Below are 14,082 nucleotides of genomic sequence, written 5' to 3' on the forward strand. Positions count from 1 at the left end.
TGCTCCAGTGCCCTTCTGTCTTCCAGGCTAGCGCGCTGCTCCCGGGGAGGCAGAGCCTCGCTCAGTGTGTTTTTAGCGTTTCACCGACGCCAGGAGCAGTTTCCCATTGTTAAGACCTGTGTTTCCAGGGGCTGATAAATTTTCATCAAGCGACAGAATCCTGGCGGCTGGGCAGTGGCTGAGTCACCAGGGCTTTGGTCATTTTCCCTTTAAGAATATTCTTAAAGGTTGCTGAAAGGGAAGCAATTGTTTCCTGAAGTGTTGATTCACTGCTAATACTTGTTCAGTATCATCCTGCTTACTAACCAAAAGCTTATTATTTCTGACTGAAAAATTCCTAAGTTGACTTGTGTTACCAGGTTCCTCTGCTCTCTTACAAATTCTGTCCTAAAATACCTGTGAATGAGTTGTTTCCCCGTTTGGATATCTGGGCCTGCCTGAGGGTTGCTTGACTATGTTGTGATGCTGAAGGCACCGAGGGATCAGTTTGTTTCTGTGAATTTCTGTGCAGTTTTGAAGCCTTTGTTGGAGATGGAGAATAGGGCTGTTTCATCTCTACATTTTTTTAGTCACTGTACCATTGTAGAAAGAGAAACAGCGTGGAATGACTGTTTCTACATCCTGTTTATCTATCACCATTGACAGTTCAGGCAAGGATAATGCTTTTTTTTGGAGGGGCAGAGAAAAATCTTCAGACTAGTAGGCTTTTCTAGAAAGTAAGAGTGAAAAGATGGTTTGTCCTATCTAGGCCGTATCTCCAAGGAATACAACTAATAGCTTTTTTTCTTACTCTGTATTCTGCTTGAAAGCATTTAGGTAAAACTCAGTAATTTGTACCATTGCCCTTGGGCTTGTGAAGGGACTAGGTGCTGTTCCTTTCTTTCATGCTGCAACAGCATTGGTAAGTTATTTTTTGCCCCACACACAGAAAAAGCTTTGAATGAAAGCTTATTAGGTTTTGTTTTTGAGATACTTAGGAGAACCATTGCTGTAGAACTTTTTGAACCCTTGGCTCCCATTCTGTTTTGAGTTTTCAAGTTCAGGCTTTGTAACTGTGGATTCTTCTGTCTTGCTGCCTCTTCTATGGTTTGATAGTTCATAAACAGTTGGGGAGTTGTACCTTCCCCCTTTGTCTTTGCCTTACTCTTCCTGTGCCACAACAGGGCTACACTACTTCTCTTCTGTCAGGTCATCAATCATATGTTCATGACAAAGTAGAATTTATTGTCCTCCAGTAGGTTTGTATAATGCCTAAGGACTATGTTTTTGTTGTTGGTTTTGTTTTTAAGAAACAGTGCAGTTTGGACAGGGATTAAAGTTGGTTGCCATTGAATTGGATTTTCAAGTTGAATATTAGAAATCCTTTGCCAGGAATGCTATCCACTTTTAGAGCTGATGATGTTAGTTTGATAGCTGTATGGAACAGGAATCACAGTCTACTGTGTAATACTTCATAGTCCAGTAAGTCCAGTTTTGCAGGAGTGATGCAAAGTGTCGCTCTGGACATGCACCTCTTCACAGAACCTATTTTTACTTGCTTTCCTAAAGGTTATTTTCATATTTAATGGAAATTTAGGAGTATGAGTTCTAGGGATTTTGCTTCTACTGAGAGCTGTACTAGTTTAGCTGGTAATTTTAGCCATCCATCTAGTGTGCTTGATTCTTGCCTCAGTGAGGGTACCATGAATGATAAGAGGAGCCTGTTAGAGGCTGTCAGCAGTGGGCCGACTTGAGGGACTCTCATCTGCACTATGGGCTCTTACACACTTCAGACTGAATTAAATAGCTTAATCATGTGGTCTAATGAGGGCTGATTAAACGGCACCTACTTTGCAGTTGTCAACATGGCCACTGGTTCATGGTGTACAGGCTCTGTAATTCCTTACCGGCCCACAGAGGAATGATAGCACTTCAGTTCTTGAATTCTGTACAGTCTTGTACAACATGTCTGCCAAATTACACTGGAGTTCAGAGGTGGGGTTAGTGTGTTTAGAAATGTAAAGAAAAACAGGTATTTTGTGCCCTAATGTAGCTGTATAACTCAAACTATGAAAATGAATAAACTAACTCAGCAGAAAATACTTTTTAAAAACCCCAAACAAAACGTTTCTAAGAAGTGACTTTTTTTTCTGAGGAAGCTACCCACGAGGGTGAGCTGGCCAGTTTGCCTTATAAAAATACACATTTTCAAACTAAAGCTAAGGTCATACTTCCAGATAAAAGAACATTCAATGTCACGCATTAGTTTTCATGTGGAAGCTGAAGTGTCTCCGTTTTACATCCCACCCCTATTAATTAGTGCCTCCAGCAGGGATGTGCTTTTTTTTATTGAAAATGGGTGACAGCACACGAGGTGTTCTACTTTCCAGCCTTTCGGTTTCCTTTGCCCATCTCGTTCTCCTGCTTGCCACCTTACTGTCGCCCTTCTTCCCAGCACCGGGGCGGGGGTGAGGGGAGGCCGGGGCGCTGCCCGCGGGGCCGTCCCGTCCCGTCCCGTCCCGTCCCGTCCCGTTCAATCCGTGAAATGCCCTAGCAGAACACTCGCTGTGAACAGCACCTGAACGCTGTGTGTCTGGAGTTGGCAGGGCAGGCAGTCCCCTGGTGCTGTGGGGGGCGTGTTTGTTCATTTTCAGTCTTTTGACTGACCTTGTCCCTAGGAGCAGGTTAATTGAGGATTGTACCAGTATTGAAATTCTATCAAGTGAAGAGATAGGACTCAACATCTGATTTCTTTAGGTCTTTTATTAGTAAGAAATGCAAGAGTGACTCTTCGTGTATTCTCAATGGCAGGGTAGTCTCACATCTGGATTTATTGTCATTACAGACTTGTTCTAAAATTTAGTGTTTCTGGTCAGAATCTATTCCTTTCATGTTTTCTAGTAATCTCTCTCTCAAGTATTTGAACACCAAGGTTGCTGCTGTAGGACTGAAATCTTCTTTGTTGTGCTAATCCTTGAAGTTCAGAGTGTTACCCAAAATATGTATTCACAGTAGGAGAAAAATAGATTGTCTTTGGGACTGGAAAAGACCTTTTCTCCTTCTGGAAGACTTTCTTGGTCAGTTTTCTATCTTGTTTCCCATTAATCTTTTGTTCATGGAACACTAGGAAAAGCAGCACAGGCATCCTTATTAAACTAACTCATAAGTTTGACTAATTTACAAAAGTAAGCCAACTTCTAAAAATCATGTTCAGGAAAGATGGAGCTCAGACAAAAAAAAAAAAAGCCTTCAGCTGTGGACAGAAGAGTTTGTATTAACTCCATACAGTTTTGTGATAAAGTCTTGTACTAGAGGAAAGACATTTGATTGGAATAAGGAAACTAGTTTACTCAAATGGGATCTAACCTGCTCCCTTACAAACTTCATTTCCTTTCTACCAGACGAAGCAGGGGAACAATGTCAGATTTGGCTTTTCAAATGCAGGAAAGTATTAAAAGTCTTGGTGACTTTCTGTTTAAATCTTGCATTATGGTACTCTTCCTTAAAAACTTACTAAAATTTCATTGACTGTAGTCAATGAAACCACACAACTATCAGACAGAGTAGCAGCACTGGTAGTCTACCACTGCTGTAAATTGAGCTGTGTCAACATGTTTTCATTGGTCAGTATGTGGAATTTTCATTCTACATTAGTCAGTGTTGGATGGGTTCTTTTGGCCACCAGTATAAACTGTGTTTAGTGTACAGTTGTACAGGATACATTTTCTCATTGCTTTTGCTCCAGGTACAATTTGTATACTGAATTGAGACATCTGCATCTGTAGATCTTTTTCCTGTATGATGCTGATTAGCCACCAGCCTGTAAAGTCAGTGTATGGGAATAGGAAGTTTTTGTAACAAAAATGCAGTGTGCGTTAATCAAAAAATGTTTTTCTTATTGCTTGCTCTGCACACTCAGTATGTGGTTTCATCCATCTGTTTGTCACACTGTTGTCGGTAACATCAGAACTGATTAACAGATCTCTTATGGGGAACAAATCTACAAAGCCTGTAGAGGTGTGGAAGAATAAGTGTGATTTGGGAAGGACTAAAAGATTGTTCAACAAGAGACATTCAGATAAGGGACAAGTGGAGAAGCAGATGCATTTTGTGTTGAGTTTTAGCTGTTTCACATTAAACACTGTATTGTGAAGATTAGTTGGTGAGTGTGTTTTTCATTTTTGGAATCTTGTACTGTCACTGAGAGTATATCCTTAAGGGGGGTAGGGGCAGGGGCATCAGTATTATAGGGGTTTAAGTGTGGTAAGAGGTATTTTATTTTACTATGTTTTACCATTTACAGTGAGTACTTCATACAGATTTTATGACACTGCAAGCTCTGTTTTACCATACTATTTGGCACTAAAAGGTTGTCAGAAAGGCCTACTGCTTTCCTTTGTGTTGTTTTGGAGTGAAAACTGGCCCTTCCTCCAAGGGTAAGGGTGAGGTTGGCCAGTGTGAACCTTCAGCTGATGTACAGGCTGCATAGTTGCTAAATGCTTACATCTTTTTTCTCCTCTTTCCCTAGTCCTAGAGATCGACTTCTCAGAGCTTGTTCTGGAAGAAATCATTGGCATAGGGGGCTTCGGAAAAGTGTATCGAGCTGTATGGATAGGAGATGAGGTTGCTGTCAAGGCAGCTCGCTATGACCCTGATGAGGACATCAGCCAGACCATTGAGAATGTCCGCCAAGAGGCCAAGCTCTTTGCGATGTTAAAACATCCCAACATCATTGCCCTCAGGGGCGTGTGTTTGAAGGAACCTAATCTTTGCCTGATCATGGAGTTTGCCCGTGGAGGATCGCTCAATAGGGTGTTGTCTGGTAAAAGGATACCTCCTGACATACTGGTGAACTGGGCAGTGCAGATTGCCAGGGGAATGAACTACCTGCACGAGGAAGCAATTGTTCCCATAATTCACCGTGACCTCAAGTCCAGCAACAGTAAGTGCCACACAGTGAACAGTCAGGGTGCTGGGATATGGTTTTGGGGAAAAAAATCATACAAAGTAAAGAAGGGAGTAATGTTAATTCAGTATCCTTTCTTGTGAACCACTGTATCCTCTAATTCAATCCCAGAAGGGTTTATTTTTGTACAGTATGGTGCTACAGATCACAGGAAACGTGTAAATGCTTTCACTCTTTAGAAGCAACTTAAATGATTGGGTGCAAAAGCAACTGTAAATGAAGCATGCTTCACTAGTATTTCATATAGTGTCTAGGTTTTATTGGCATTTTAGCAGACTTCTGTATGTTATAAAGCCTTATTGAACTTAAAATCTATTATTCTTCCACTTTTCGGAAGGATAAATGCTTCTTTGTAAAGGCAAATGCTCCTAAGCTTTCATTTTACTTGCTAGATTTTCATCTGTATAGATGAGATGCAAGCCTGTTTTCATTATGGGAGATGTAACCCATCCCAGCTGAATTGGATCTTCTCTTTATCCATCATAGAGCTGGTGTTGACAGAAACATTAACTCGTGAGTAAAATGTCCTTGTACGGCCAGGACTTCAGCTGATATTTGTGGTGCTTTACATGATACAGCTCACCCGTTAGAGAGCAGAGTAGTTAGGATTGTGGAAATCATGGTGATTTCAGCTGCTCTGTAGTACTGACAGCATTACTGTCTGTTCCTTGGGTCTTGTTCTTGTAGTGTGTCTCTTTTTGCAAACTTAAAACTTGAAGTCAAACACACACATAGAGCATTATTTATGAGTGTGGGAGCAAAGTGCTGCAGTGGTTTCAAGATCATCATCTCCTTTCCTGATGCCTCTATGCCACTGTTTAGCCTTTCTCTCTGCTTCTCTGTCTAGATGGCAAGAGCAAACATGGACCTGCATGTTGGCTGTGGTGGTTTAGATTTGTGTGTTAGTATGAACTCATTGTCATTTATGGCTTGAGTTAATAAGAAGCTCTAATAACTGGGTGTCTGGGATGCAGGCATATGTTCCCTTTTGCTTTGAGGGCAGGGACATTAGCAAAGAGGTCTGACAGATGGGAATTTTAATATCTTAAATAGATTCACTAGTGCTAGCGTTAACCATTGCAATGCTGTAAATTTCCAGGCCTTGCAGTATCTTCTTATGTTTTTTTGACCTCACATGTCGTAGTAGTGAATTTACTTAGTTGGTTGTGAAAGAGTAAAAAAAGTATTATTAGTTCTTGTTAATGAGTTTGCAAATAGGAACGATAAGAGCTTTCAAGTTAGTTTCTACAGTATTGTTCTTATAGTAATGAAGTTTCACATTTTGTTAGAATAAGGCAATCTTAATGTCACAGAATAACATATCTAAACCCTTCCCTTACAGATAGCGATATATATGGGCATGTTGATAAATGCTGTAAAATTAAGGAATGATTTGCTTAGTTAATGAATGACTGGCTGCATCTGTGAATAAGAAATAATTGCCTTTCAGTGTCGTACCTTTCCTCCTTACCTAAGAAAATATTTACTTGCTTATTTTGCTAACAGGCCATTAAGGCTTCCTTGCTAAGTGCTAGTTGAACATTTTTAAGGTTTAGAATGAAAGTTATTTCTAAGATAAAAAACTGTTAGCTTCTAGTATTTCACTGTTTCATTCAGATCAGAGACTTCTAGTTGTAAAAGGGAAAAGCATCAACAAGAGAACCAGCCCAACCAGAGGGACACCAGTGCACAGTGTTACCAACCAAACAGATATGGATGCTCGAAAACATCTGGGCTGTCAGCAGCAAGACTAAATGTCTCTTGTCACAATGAATCAGCAGAGTATAATTGTGCTGCACTGTAAATGGTTGGTGAGAAGTTGCTACATGTATTACTGTAATTTCCCCCATTTGGGAGGAAGCAGTCGTAAAGAAAGAGGAAGAATGAGTGGGAATGCCTCTGAAAGGATTCAGAGATGTTCTGTGTTTGAAGGGGAAAGGTAGAGAATTTACATGGTGATCGTGACCAAGATAGGATCAGATCTAGTAGAGAAATGATGGGTATAGGAAAATTCTATCCCAGATAAGGCTGGAGCAAGCACTATTACATTTGGGAAACTAAATAAATGTTGGGCCTGGTACTGGAGGGAAGGACTTGAGGTATTTTAAGGAAAAAGTATTGGTTTGCTTCTCTCTTTTGAAATAAGATAAATTAGTAACTTTGGGTATGGGCTTGACATATTACAACAGCTGTTTATTAAACAAAATGGAGTTCTTCATTCTGTGCTGTGTAATTGAAGAGAAATTTTTAAAAATATATACTATTTTAAACATTTGAAATACATGGTTTTTTTCTGAGTGTACCTACAGAGCAAGCATCATAAATATTAGATAATGACAATGGCGGAGCTTTTTTGTGGGGATACGGGATTGTAGGATAAACAACTTTGGACTGCCTAGGTCATGTCTTGATTGTTCTGTGACTGCATTGCTGAAATCCCTTTTCTCTTATATGTAATAAGCATCTTAGAAATTCCTCTGCTCTGTTTTCTGTGGAAAGCTTTTTACTAGTTTTGTAAAGATTAGTAGACTAAGTATATTATTGCATCCTGATTAATATATAGCTTACTTTTTTTCTGTTTTTCTGATGAACTTAGTTTTCTCAGTTGCTGTGGATAATGGAGAGCCAGTTATCTTGTTAGCTTTGTGCCTGTAGAATTACAAGCTTCCATCATTTTCTTTGCACAAGTTACCACCCACCAGGTGACAGGCAGTGATGTGTCTGTGGTGAGGGAAGAGCTTCTGCTTGCAAGAACTTGGAAAGGATTCTTGCAGATGCATTTCTTACATGTACTAAACATCTACAAGCACGGTAGAGCTGTCATGGGAGCATCAGCTGTATTGATTTACTGGTTGGTACTGCCTGTGTTGAGTAATAGACTGTGATTCTCCTACATCTCATCTTGCCTTCAAGCACCAGCTGGGATGTACACTGTGCATCGGAAGCTACAGGATGAGTTAGTTTGGGAGTTAGGGAACAAGATGGGGGAGTGGGAAAGAACAGAGTTGCCTTATTTAAAATCAGTTTTTCTACTAGAATAGAAGAAAATCAGAGAATGCTTTGTTGTCAGATGTCTGCTTATGTTTAGACAGACACAGAATGCGTAAGAACAGTACTTCATGATGAATCTTTTAAGCAGATCACGTTACATTTTGAACGTGTCAAGTGGACACCCTAATACAAGTCTGAGAAATTACCCCATTATATAAGGATTTGGGAAAAAAATCCTTTTTGATTTAAACTATTGCAGCTTTGTGGACTCAGTATATACCAAAACAATGCTCAGAATAGTTGTCAACATTTCTGGTAGTGTAATAAAGAACATAGGGTTTTGATTACTTTGGCAGGTAACTTCAGTTTTGTTCATCTGAACTGAACTTCAGACAATTATTTGAAGATACCGGGAGGTGTCTCTTTCTTGAGATACTCCTCATCAAAAAGCACTCCAAATCATTTGTCTGTTATCCATCTTTTTTGATTGAAAGAAGGAATTTTTTTCTGTTCTGTAGTTTTTCTTCTTTTCATTTTCATAACTTTACATTTAGTGCTAATACATTTGGAGTGTAGGAAAAGTGCTCTGTATGTTTAGTACCATGTTTGAGGAAGATGTATTGTAAATCTTGGAGGTTCTGGGGGCTGCCTGTTTCATTGCTTTGGGAATGTAATCAGGAAGTGAGTACAGAAAGGTCTTTACAGAATAAATTGCACACTTGTGATTTAGTTTTAGAGACTCTGAAATTACTTTGTTGAGTGTGAGTTCAGCTGGCAGTAAGTCTGGCAGACAAGTGTTTCAGTGGCATTAGCAACTCATATGTCAGTCATAAAGCTACACGAGAGAAAGAAGATTATTTAGGACAGCTATTTGGTTCTGCTGTGTGGGGAGATAAGTATTTCTCTTTTTATTTTGGGCATTTGATTTAAGGGATTCAATTTATTCCAAATGAAAATTAATCTTATTAATCTGACAGAATCCTCACTGGCTGCTGCTGCTTCTCTTCATCTGGTGATATCTCCAACCTCTCCTTCTTCAGCTGCATTTTGGTGAGCCACTGAGCATATGTTACAGAATCCTTGGTAGGCCTTTCCCAATGTGAAAGCACCTAAATAATCTAAATGCTGACCTATAGAATAAAAGCAACTAGAAATGCCCACTGAAGTCAACATCACTGCACTTAGAACAGCTCTTAAGAGTTTTCCTTTCTTTTATCTCTCATCTGTGATTCAAGTCTCATTTCTGGTCAGAGAAAAGTGCCTGGAATATAATGCTTAGGATCAAAAAGGGAGAGTCCTGTTGGTTTTAGTGAAGTATTGCAAATTACAAAGTTGGTCCTGTTTGTTTCTGTTTGTCTGTCAATGTTAGATATGCCAGCATTGCTATAGGAATAAAGCCAGTTAACTAATACTGTGGAGAACTAGCAAAAGCGTATTTGCTCTTTTTTGTGACTGTCTCAGCAAAACATGTTTGTTATTTGCACTGCATAGAAAGATTTTGCTGAGGGTGTTCATGCCAGTTAGCAAAATGCTTTTTAAAAGTCACCATCGTTGTGTTCCACAAAGTGGCACAGAAGATTAGCAGCAAAGTGACATTGCCAAGGTCAAAGAAAGAGGAAAGGACAGAGGTCAAAATAAACCCCAACAGTTCTGATTCAGGCAAGTTCAGTAGTTCTTCTCTTCAAGTTATTTGAAGTCTTTATCTCTCCTACTTTTTGGATCACCAGTGTAAGCTTGTGGTGTCCTGAGATTCAAAGCTCTAGCTTTCTAAAAGAATTCCAAACTCTGCTATAGCTTTGCTTATTTAATGTAGTTAAGTCTTTATGTGTTCATAAAGATGCCAGTAGAGCTGACTTTCCACATGGTCTATGGATAGTTGTTCCTAGGACTTAAAAGATTCCTTATTTTTTAATTTTAATCCAGTCATAGTTACACTCTTCTGTTGGTCTTTTCAAAGCAGGAAAAGTTCTTGTAAACCTCTTCCTCTGTCTGGCAGAGGTGTAGAGGAGAACTCTTCCAGGGTCTGCTGAATGTACGTTGGCAGAGCAGTTAGGAAGTCTGCGCTGTTATTGCTGCTTCTGGTACTCCAGTGTAATTTGCTGACTAACTCTCCAGTGTTGTACCTTCTATCAGAATGGGTTTCCTTTGTCAGTCCAATTAAATGACTGTGAGTAATGCTTCTTGTAAAATGTAGTGAAGCTATTTCAGTGATATCTGAATGCTCTTCACTGGGTGAATAATTGATCTGTTCTTAGTTGGGTTGTTACCCAAGTTACACTTGCCCTGTACGAGGAAAGTGGTAAAAAGGTGAATTTTTTTTGGGGGGGGGGGAGTGGTGGTGTGGAAGACAACAGCTGGAAGATGAATTTTCAGGGAGCAAAAATCAGTAAAACTCCTTCTTTTCTTTCTTTTTTTCTAAGTTTAAAAACTGTGTACAGTAGAAATCAGGCCTTTCAAACAGCCTGAATATACTTGTAAGGCTGATGAAAGATGAATTTAGGTTCTGCCCTTATGCAATTACCTGATTCTGTAAACAAGCTGTAAGATATTGCTAATGGTGCATAACTCCTAGTTCTGGTTACTCTGCTTATATTTCTCTCTCTCCCCCCGAGTATCATCATTTGTGCTGATATCCTGGTCACTTCTGCTGTAGTTGAAAAATTCCAAATAACCATAATTTTTTTGCTTGTGGTAATATAATGAGGAAATTCATGCCATTAATACTACACATTTTCATTGAAAATAATGAAAAAAACCTGATTTTATGTACTATTAGTGCAGAAGATGTAAATTTTGCCTGGAAGTGTTGCTAATTTTTAAGATGTTAAAATACCAGGAATTCCCAGAAGTAGGGTGATAGTTTGTATGTTGTACTTAGGTACTTTCTTGGGATTTTTCTTCCTTAGCTTTTGTAAATTAGTGCAGCTATTTTCTTCTCAGAGAGGTTTGACAGATGCTTTCATGTTGCAGTCTTATTTTCATGTCTTAGGAGATTTCTGAGAATTCCAAAATAAATACGTCTTCTGTAAATTGTTTGTTTTAGTTGAATATGGATCGATATTATAACTAAATACTGTTAATTGCAAGTCAAAAGTAGGAAGTCTTTCTGAAATAAATTTGATGTCCACAAGAACACTTTGGTATCCTCCCACCCACACTAAGTAGTAAAAAGGCAACTTCACAGATGGAATCCGTTACCTTCATAGACAAGTACCTCTCATTTTTAAGAAATGAAATTTGTATATTACACTCAAAAACCTAGCCAATATCCTTTTCATGTAATTGAGCCGCTGTGTACATTTTTTGCAGGGTTCTCTCTGCTCCTAAGAAAAAATAAGAGTTGTGGTGTTAAGTACTTTATCCAAGCTGTGCATATGGAGGCATAGGACAGACCTAAGCTCTGTCGTGCAGCAGCTGTCTGTAGGCATCCTCTGAATTCACTGTCTGACCATCTGTGACAGAGCTGGGAAAGATCTGTGTTCTTCTGAAATTTCTAAGGAGCCAGTCAAGAGTGAAAACAGCCTTGTGGTATTTCTGGGAAGCTAGAATAATTCCTTGATCTCCACTTTTTTTTTTTTTTTTTTTTTTTTTTTTTTTTGGTGTTTCTTCCACATCAATAAACTTAATTTGAATTTTGACTGACATCTGTCAGCAGCTTCACGTTTGCTTTTCTTATCAAACAATTCTATTCAGAATTTCAACATATCTGGAACAAACTCGCTCTTGAAGCATCAGACATTAAACACAGTCTTGGTCTTTGACGTGATGATTCATCACCCAAGGTGATCCTTTAATTTTAAGTACTATCCCATTTTGAACACTGTGTATATTTCCTTATGACAGGACAAGGGAAACCTTAAGCTGTTTGAAAGAATGCGGGGTATAACACATGGTTTTAAGTAGCTGCTTTTTGGTACATGTTCGCTTTCTGATTCTAGGGTAGTTTGTTATGTTGGTGTGACTTTGATTGCCAAAAGGTTGCCAAAGTTGACTGGCATGTCTGCTAATTGCTGGTTAATTGTCCAACTGCTAATGAAAGGTCTTCCTCAGACCCGAGCTTTTTGCAAATATGAAAAAGAAATAGTAACAGAACCTCATGCACTGAGAAACTATTCCTATACATAACAACTCAGAATTATATTGTTGGGTTTCATCACTGTTTCTTAAGATCAGAAAGAAGAGCTCTTGCCCACAGAACAGTAAATCTGTGTCCCAGTCTGTAGAATAGTCATTATGGTGGTCATGGCAGCGTGGTGCAGCATCACTTAGGGCCCTCTTGGGGAGGGAAGCAGCCAGAGGACACGCAGTCTTCCTATGAACCATTTGTATTACTGCCACGCACAGCCCTTCCACTTTGCTTTCTAGAAGCATTGTTGTATTGCTCACACATTTATTGTAACACCATTTTTTATTTAAAACAAAAATACCCTCCCAAAATAGCAAGCATTGTCTAGTGCACATACGGGTTCCAAATTGTCTCTGAAATTCTGTATGTGCTTTGAATGCTGTATGCCTGTCATCACCCCAAGACAATGCCTTATGTCTGGGATAATTTTTACAGCTACAAGCCAAGCTTTTAGTTTTCTGTACATCCATCTCTGATGTGTTGTCAAACATGCTCTGGGAATTTGCTTTGGCCATTAAGAAATATTAAGATCTGCTGTTTGTATCACAACTGGAAACATTTAAAATGCAAGCACTGCTTCCTCCTTGGCTATGCGTAGATTAATTGTTGAGATGTGTAGCAAAGCTCCACTTATGAGTAACAGGTAAATACTTTTGCCACAAAGATTTTGTTTATCACAGCAATTTCTGTACTTAAGCTGGGGATTCCTGAGAGGTTCCTGGTATACTACAAAGAAATGCTAATATGAGTAATTGCTGTAAGGATGGTACATATAAGGGTGGTGGGATGTATGTGAACCAGGCCATGTGGTCCACCTACCACAAAAGCATTACAATTCCTGTTATTTCTCCTTTGTGAGTAGGGGCCTATGGAAAGATGTTAGAGAATAGTCTTTAGTTCCTTTTGACTTTGCACTGTTCAAGGATCCTGAGAATAAGAAAAATCCTGTCACTTTGATTAATAGAACTCAATATGCCTAATTCTGCCTGTTGAAGTGTTGTCAGTCTTGCCCTGGATTTATTGATTTGCTTTTTCTTGTTTGATGTAATCAGTCACATAATGTGTGGTTTTGATATGATTATGGTCATCTGATAACCAGGGAATATTGCTAATGCTTCATCAGGTTACTGTGTAGTCAGAATCTTTGATCACCGGGTAAGCTGGGTCAAAGAACCCTAATATAAATGTAGCATATAATAATTTTGTAGTTCAAAAAATGAACAGCTTTTTGATGGCTTTATTGGATGAGCTGTTATCTTGTGTGGACTTTCATGTACAACAGTGGAGGAATGCCCTCTTTCTCAGCAGCTGGCAACTTGTTCTGCTCACCTTAAGGTCAAACTCTGCAGTATTCAAGAAACTCCTGAGTTTTACTATTGTCAGCTGTAGCTTGGTGTCAATTGTGCATCTAAGAACCTTTTAACATTTTTTCTGATGAATGAAAATACACCTCTCTACCTTTTTACAATATTTTAAATAAAATCTGATTTAAAAACCCCATAAAGCACCCCAGCTTCTGGTGTGGATTGTGCTGCTGCCTGTGAGGTTTTTTTGTCTTTCTTACCTTCTACGTTTTGCAGTACCAGCTTATTCCATGAATGCGTTGGTGTTATTTACTGTTTCATAAAGATGTCTTCATTGAAACCAAAACAAAAACAGTTTGGCTACCTTTTTTCATCATGAATTTCATGTTTATATTTGCCTGGAAACAGCTCCCACTGAACTAGCATTATTATTAAATCTCTTTTCAGGTGGTCTCTTGAGTGACAAATGATGAATGTCATTCATGTGATTTTATTCTTCCCTTTCCTTTTTTTGTTGTTGCCTAATACAAGTTCCTGATTTGTTGCAGGCTTTCAAACTGGTACGGTTTGGCAATGCCCTGTGTTGAGTACAGATGTATTTATATTTTTGACTTGGAGCATTTAACTGATTATGAAGAGTATAATAATCCATGCCTGAGCTAAAGGTTGTTCCAATGTCAGCAGTATGGTAGGATTTAGTCTGAAATAAGAGCTGA

General features: G+C 39.0%; 1 protein-coding gene across 1 annotated transcript in view; it reads left to right on the plus strand.

Annotated features, from left to right (window-relative positions):
* Window positions 1-4,487: 4,487 nt before the first annotated feature.
* MAP3K9 (mitogen-activated protein kinase kinase kinase 9) overlaps window positions 4,488-14,082 on the plus strand; it is a 49,140-nt gene continuing 39,545 nt past the window's right edge. Inside the window, exon 1 of the mRNA XM_008639506.2 lies at window positions 4,488-4,921. Within this exon, the coding sequence (XP_008637728.1) occupies window positions 4,690-4,921 (232 nt within the window). The 5' untranslated portion in view covers window positions 4,488-4,689. The remainder of the gene's footprint in view (window positions 4,922-14,082) is intronic.

This window comes from Corvus brachyrhynchos, unplaced genomic scaffold (assembly GCF_000691975.1).
Source record: "Corvus brachyrhynchos isolate BGI_N302 unplaced genomic scaffold, ASM69197v1 scaffold115, whole genome shotgun sequence".
NCBI classification, from domain to species: Eukaryota; Metazoa; Chordata; class Aves; order Passeriformes; family Corvidae; genus Corvus; species Corvus brachyrhynchos.